We start from the raw sequence: 7,573 nt of genomic DNA on the forward strand, positions 1-7,573 counted from the left end.
AGCACATTTATCAAATGATTATTATAATTTAAATTTTTCGTACTGCAATACAGTATAATTTTTTTCAACATTAAGGACAGTACAACAAAATACTACATTGATGTATAAATACTTAGCAATTTTAACGATTTAGTTATATATAGCAAAATAGATTTGAGTTATATAACCCAGGCATTTTCACCCTCTTAGGTCATCTGCTGATTGAGAACTTCGTTCATTGTAACAAGACAATATGAAAGTCACAAGGAAAGCAGCAGTCTTTTCTTGAACAGTTCACCGAGGCATGTCAAATTTTCATTGGACACAGAAATGGTAAAATTCTGAAGTAAACAATACAGGTTGTGTTTATTTGACATAAATTAACATACAAGTACAGACAGAGTGTGAAAGGACATGCTCAACAAAATGTTTTGATAATAGTCGGCTACATGTTCTGGACACGTTTCACACTAGATATGCGTTTATATATAAGATAACAGTATGGCACAATACAACAGAAGTATCAAAAATGATACTAAAAGTATTTTCCCACACACACAAAAAGCGTAGTGCTTTTTAAAGCCCCCATAAGCAGAGTACACAATTTTGGTCAAGTGTGTTTGTGTTTGAGCATTCACACTGCAAGTGCAACTGTATAAAGAGTGGTGCTTCACTATGTCTTATTACAGAGTCGACTCATGAACTTACTATTGAATTAAATTAATGCTTAAGGCATGAAATGAAGCAACAAACTATAACTCTGCATTCTGAAAGACCTACAGCAGATGAAATCTGTCTGCATACTCTAAAAACAAACCGGACACATCATTTCCATGACCTAATACTACAAGTGCACTTTTGTCAGTTTAGTTTTTTTTAAGGCAGGCAGAATTTGGTCTGACTTCTTTTCCCCCTGGAATGTTTTCCTCAAATTGACTTGTTACATAAATACCAGACGGTATTTTCAGCGTGACGATATGACTGCCAACTCAGTTCACATTAAACAATTTCAGCTCTGCAAAGCATTTTGTCTTTCTCAAGTATTTTTATAACTTACTGTGCCCATTAAAAGTAATTTGTTGGAGCAAATCATCATTGACTTTATTGACATGACAATGTAAACTTCTAGTAGCCCACAAGAATAACATTCAATAGGCCTTGTCTGAAAAATGGACAAAAACAAGTGACAGTGCATTAAATTACACATGCAAAACCTTCAATGAAATACAAGCGCGCAGTGAGTCTTGCTAAAGCGTCTAGATTTCACACCCAAGCTAAAAATACTGCACTACATATAGGCCTAGTACGAGCGATACGTCTGTAACTGCTTTAAAATGAATCCTTTTTTGGGACGACAATTCTGCAGGCTGAGAGATTACAGTATTATAGATTCACTATTAAACACAGACAAACTACTGTATATGTGGTGCATCGCATTTTTTATTATTTTTTTTACTTAAAGGGAAATGAACATTCAGTCATCATGTACTCACCCTCACTTGAACCGTTATCACTTGCTTACTTCTGCTAAACAGTGACTGATGTGCTGTTTTCATACAGTGAAAATCAACAAAGTCCATTGCTGTTTTGAACACCACTGGCGTTCACTGTATGGACAAAAGCAATTCAAAATATCTGCTTTTGTGCTGAAGAAAGCAAGTCTTGCAGGTCTGGAACGACATGAGGGTGAGTAAATGATAATAAAATGTTCCATTTTTGGGTGAACTATCACTTTAAACTGAAGCTCAAACATACATGTATATTATAAGAGCTGGAAATTGCAGTTAAAGATACTCTGGCAGCTCTGATTTATAATGGATCCAAGACCAACTAATTTGGTCTCATTATCTGTGGCACACTTATCGATCCAGGATGGCACCGCAAAAGGAAGAGAAACCGGCAAATGATATTAAAGCAAGCCACTCCATGACATCCATTTTTGTGTATTTAGAAACATGGAAAAAGAAAATTGCACTTAAAAACACGTCCAAATGACCTACAGCCTAAAGAAATACAAAATAAATAGCCCTTGCGGTTGAAATTTTGTAAACGTGCGCCGTTTTTTGCTGTAAAGCCTCCTCAATTTCTACAAGAGTAATCCTTCCACCAGGTAACAGGCATTTCCTCTCAGAATAAAACAGAAAATAAGCCCAAAAGACTCAAGAAGGAGTTTTAATGTGCTTGAAAGCTTGAAGAGTCAACAAAGAGCATCCCTGGATCTCACACCGCCTGCAGGCCTCGCTCATGGCCGTCCAGCTGCACCTTGATTTTGTGCAGTTCCTCGATTTCCTGATGGTGCCGCTCTGTTTTGTGTCGCACTAGCGAGCGGTAGAAGTGAATGGTGAACACCACAAAGATCAATCCGACCGGCACCATGATGATGGTGGAGGCCAAGGCCGCCTGCCAGCCGCTGTGGCCGGGCTGAACCGTAGACGGGCTGCTGTTCTGCTTGAGGGCTGACGCGGATTGCGCCCCAGAGTCAACCGGCAAGAACTTTATCCAGCAGAGGAGCACCACCTCTGCCAGGAACAAAAGGATCCCCAGAGCGGTGGAAAAGCCCCAGGCTAGCTCAATATAGAGGTGCATCCTCTCGTGGGGAGACTCGGAGACGGAGTTGAGATTGTGGATGTTGCTGACGGCTTCCACATTGGGCAGGATGCAGGTGCTGATGAGGAGGGCGAACAGGTGGACTGCCACCAGCACTGTAGTACATACACTAAAGGCAATGAGCAGGAACCGTGGGTAGTTATACTGCATCTCCAGCTGCACCTCCACCATGGCCACCTGGTCACAACCACATTATAAATAATAATGAAAATGTAACTGGTAATATTACATGTGAACCAAATGGGCTCAACTAACAGTAGGGTTCCTGAAGTAAAAATCCCATTAATTTTGTCCACAGAGAATTTTTTTTATGACAATGTAAAAAGGTAGATCTACCTTGAGCTCTGAAGTTGTTAAAGAATGATAAATACTACCATTTTTTTAAATAAACAATTTTATTCAGCAAGGATTGATTAAACTGATCAAAAGTGAAAGTAAAAAACTGTTACAAAAGGTGAGTTTTTTTAAATATATAATAACAAACATAAAAGCTGTTCTTTTAAACTTTCTATTCATCAAATAATCCTGAAAAAAAGTATCATGTCCCCCCCCCCAAAAAAAAAAATTCAGCAGCACAACAGTTTTCAACATTGATAATAATAGGAAATGCTTTTTGAGCGAATCAGCATATTACAATGATTTCTGAAGAATCATGTGACACTGAAGACTTCAGTAATGATGCTGAAAATTCAGCTTTGACATCAGGAATAAATTACATTTTATTTCACAATAATAATTTCACTATGTCTAATCAAATAAATCTAATAAATGCAGACTTGGTGAACATACAAGACTTCAAAAACATTTTTAAAAAGTCAGCGTCATTTTTAAAATAAATAAAGTGTTTATTTGCACAATACCCAACAAAAACTACTACACTACCCATAGCCCCGAATAAAAACCCACCAATTAGAGATGTTGTTGTTACAATGGAAATTGAGCTCAACAGCTACTGCCCACTCCCATGAATCACTGCAAACACTGCAGTCGGCCTACACTCTTGTTTATGTCTGAATAATGTGCGATAAACTAAAAATAAATTGTTTTATACTTCAGTAAATAACCATAAATCACTTATTACGGATTCTGTTGAGTCCTATAATAAAAGTGATAGAATTATTCCAGTATTTTGTTTGCTTCAAATCAAAGTTTGTTCTGTTACGATTCATCTCAGAGTGGGTTGCTTTCATAACCCTTTACTGAAGAATGTTTGAAATCCCTACGGAGAGCATGAATGTGAAAAATACTTCCGGTCAAGTGAGTGGTCACTGTTATCTAGGCCAAAAGTGGTTAGCAATACAAAGTTGCACCGGACAATGATTCAAGACAATCTTATCTCCAAGCCATCTGATGCTTCTAAGAATTTCAACAAGCCACACCCTTTGTTTGACCTATAGCAACTGTTTCCTGATACATTCACTGAAATATAATCCACAAAAGTGTGTGGCCAAGAGTCACATACATTTGTCAGCTCACACTTATCACAGAATGTAATATACTCACCATGGCAAAACCAGACAGCAGGGCTGAGGTTCGGCTGGAGGCTTTGAGCTTGGCCCTGCTGAGGTAGAGTTTCCTCCATGAGAGAGCCTGGACCGAGTGGTGGTTAGAGGTGACCAACTCCAGATAGCTGCGGCGAACCCAGTCCCTGTAGTCCATCCCGCCACTTTCCTGCAGCCGGTCTGAGCCCCCGGGCGTGGGGGAGCCCATCGGCACATTGAGCTCACTGCTCATAGTAACTGTGTTTGCAAACATAATATTCACTTTTATGTTTAATATAAGTGCGGTGCAGCCTTTTGTGACTTGACTGTGTGAGGCTTCCAGTGTCAGTCACTTCTAGTTATTTTAGTTGTACAATAACAGTGTTATGCGGCTTGATATTGCAAAATGGTATTTGTTATCATATTAATGTATTATCCTAATGATAAACATTCTGCATTGTAGTGCATATAGTTTTACAGCTTACTGCACTCTGTTAGTTAACTAGAGCGGATAATGAATTGTAAGTCTCACACATTCACCAAAAATTGTTTATGTCTGCATTGAAATATAAGAATGTAAAAATGAGGATGTAAAAATAAGTACTCTTACATTTCACAACAAGTACCAAAAAGGGACCAGATAGAGAGGTGTGATGTTTTTATGTTTTTTGGGATCTGTATATCATGATAATTCCATTGTATTCTTTTTTTAGAATCTTGTACATACCATGGTATATGAATATGTCAATGATTCAGTGGCATGGTATTACTATCCGTTACAGAAGATCTAGACGTGATATCAAATGGTAGAAATTACTTTATAAATCTGAAACATACCTGATTGGCCTTGCCCTGCTTTAGGACTGGTTTTCATCACACATCTCTGGTTAAATAGAAAATTAATATGTCAAGTAATTAGAAATTACAACTAACAGTTAGAATTAATAAATGCTGAGAATGAGCAAAGATAAATAGTATGTTAAAAATAGCATAACTGAAATTGAAATACATGTGTGTTCTGCTTGTCTTTGGGCTCTATGGTGCTGTACGCATTCACAATACACGGTCGATCTTCAAAATCGTTATATAAACAAGAATATATATATATTTAACTGTACCAATGATATTTCCATAATATTTTAGATATGCCCTGTTTCTCAAGTCAGAGCATACAGTGGAGCCACAATACATTTCATATGCTTTCCACATTCCTACAACAGCGTGTGATTAGTTATAAATATGAATGTAGCTGCTGTGTTTGTTATTTAAACATGCAGTAAATGAGCACCACATCAGACGCCAGTGACCAAAATAAAACTGCATGGGGAAAAAGGGGTTATTAGTGAACAGCCGCTGTCTAAACAAGGTGTGTTTCTGTGAGGTCGACTTATTAACTTGCAAATCGGAGCACAATGAACGCCAGGCCACAGATGTGTTTTCAGCACACACAACTTCCCTTCCTAACCACCAGCAGTGACTGAAGCACACAATAAGAAAGCATCGCCGATCACACATGCACTGTACTGAAGTCTTCTTTGCGCTCGCATTCAACTCACCTTTGCTGCCAGTCACTCTCTGTGCTCACATCCACATGACGGCCGACAGAAAGGGGATCTGCGAGAGAAAAGGACGTTGACCGCTCTAGTCTTTTCCGCTCTGGCGAGGTCCGATTCCTCAGCGAATCGTTCTTAAGAGTCGGATCTTTAAAATGTATCGGTTGAACAAAACAGGTTCACGAATGGTTTGTTCACGATTTGGACAGAATCAGTCTGCGCGGTTCTCGAGTCACCAGTTCACTGAGAACCGCCTCAAATATGACTCATAACTATAAACTCAAAGCCAAATTATATATAATAAAATATCTGCTACAATATAATACAAAATCTACTGGAACTACGCCGATGATATAACTACACTTTTCCTCAACCCATATAAAAAACGGGTTTAATAAATATCGATGTAAATGAATTTTACTTAATGTAAATACAAATTATATTTAGGCTCTTATGACTTTTTGAGCTGAAGCTTGGCTGCATGGACACATGAAATACCATTATTTTACCAACTTAATTGATAAAAACATATTAAACAGCAAATGTGTTCATGTACATGACTTTATTTCAAAGTTTAGAGCATGTAACATGCCACTCAAGGATGTCGGGGACCATGTGAGGACGTAATTGCGTGCTTGAGATAAAATAATCACTGAATCAGTTGAACCGGTTCTTTGAATAAAATCATTCGAAAGAACCGGTTCGCGGTTTTGAATCGGGCTTCTGTAGCTGTCACGTGGTCTCCCCTGTGCGCTCTGCATGCATCACGTGATCTGGGCGTCGCAATTTATGCTTTTAAATGAACTTAATTTTAGTTAAAGCATTTTTTCATGCCATTTTATGTCCTCTCTTCAAGTTAATTCTATAAAGTCGGGGTTTTCCCCCAAAGGCATGTCAATCAATCCAGAACGCAAAATGAGTGACAGGCAGAAAGCGTCCTCTGATTGGCCAGTTTAATAGTGGGCCGGCCCCCTTACTCCTCCTTTTTCTGTTCACAGATGCTTTGTTCGAAATGCAATACTCTTACTATTTCTGCAGTATCCAGTATGTATAATATGCATAGTATGCAAACTTTTTTTATGCATGGAATACCTGGATGACCTACTATATTTGCAATCTGCTAAATACACACTGAAATCAGTACAGCAGCTGTGTTTAGAATGACATACTACCATACAACTCTTACTATATTGCAGTATGCAATGAATCTGTACTGTATAAATCGCTATAGCTATAAAGGTGACGTCATTTGACTTGATTCTATTATGTACTACAGATTGTTTCAAAGATATTAAATAATAATATTGCTGTAATATCATTTCTGTCAGGACCACTATAGTCAAAATGATAGATACTTAGAATAAAGTTTGGTTTGGCGGTATGGTTCTGTTCTGGGCAAAGGCCTCCCTGCCCATCCATGCAGCCTGTCTTGAATGAGCAGGGAGAGCAGCAATAATAACCCCCCTAGGGTTAACAGAACAGAACAAGGCAGATATCATTAATGTACTTAATGATATTTAAGTGTAACACTTTATTCAAGATAAAGGAGTCTGATTAGCAAGGAATATCAGAAAGCCAAGTCCTGATTGTGGGGAAAGGAGGAGCTGGGGATGGAGGAGGGTAATTTGCTCCGAAGCAAGCTGAAAAGCTGCTGAACAATACTGAATAGAGCTTATATAGGAATGCCGCGATAGGTGTCGTATTCCTATAGGTAGATGTGATCAGCTGAGAATTGACTCACGTGACCTGCCAGAACTAACGCTAATGCTTAATATATAAATAACATAAAATATGTAAAAACAAATATTTAAATTATGCAAACAAAATTCGAGTTTGAATTCCAAGTTCGAATCCGCCTTTTGCCAAACTCGTTCGTCTCTTTTTCCCATCACATATCAGATCGCAAAGGCATTTATTTTCAATAAAAATAAGGGAATAATAATTCAGTGTTAT

At 38.1% G+C, this 7,573-nt stretch overlaps 1 protein-coding gene across 2 annotated transcripts; it reads right to left on the bottom strand.

The window, feature by feature from the left end:
- Positions 1-310: 310 nt before the first annotated feature.
- On the bottom strand, positions 311-5,735 carry LOC107587686 (protein orai-2). Of its 2 annotated transcripts, XM_016275562.1 has the most exons (4): positions 5,624-5,735; positions 4,905-4,950; positions 4,090-4,325; positions 311-2,763 (listed from the first exon to the last, which is right to left on the bottom strand). In XM_016275562.1, exons 2-4 carry the CDS (start codon positions 4,939-4,941, stop codon positions 2,200-2,202), a joined length of 837 nt encoding a protein of 278 aa, XP_016131048.1. In that variant the 5' UTR covers positions 4,942-4,950; positions 5,624-5,735; the 3' UTR covers positions 311-2,199. The 2 variants fall into 2 exon arrangements, with proteins under 2 accessions (XP_016131048.1, XP_016131049.1); XM_016275563.1 differs by lacking the exon at positions 4,905-4,950.
- Positions 5,736-7,573: the final 1,838 nt, after the last annotated feature.

The sequence above is a fragment of the Sinocyclocheilus grahami genome, unplaced genomic scaffold (assembly GCF_001515645.1).
Source record: "Sinocyclocheilus grahami isolate Dianchi unplaced genomic scaffold, SAMN03320097.WGS_v1.1 scaffold95.1, whole genome shotgun sequence".
NCBI classification, from domain to species: domain Eukaryota; kingdom Metazoa; phylum Chordata; class Actinopteri; order Cypriniformes; family Cyprinidae; genus Sinocyclocheilus; species Sinocyclocheilus grahami.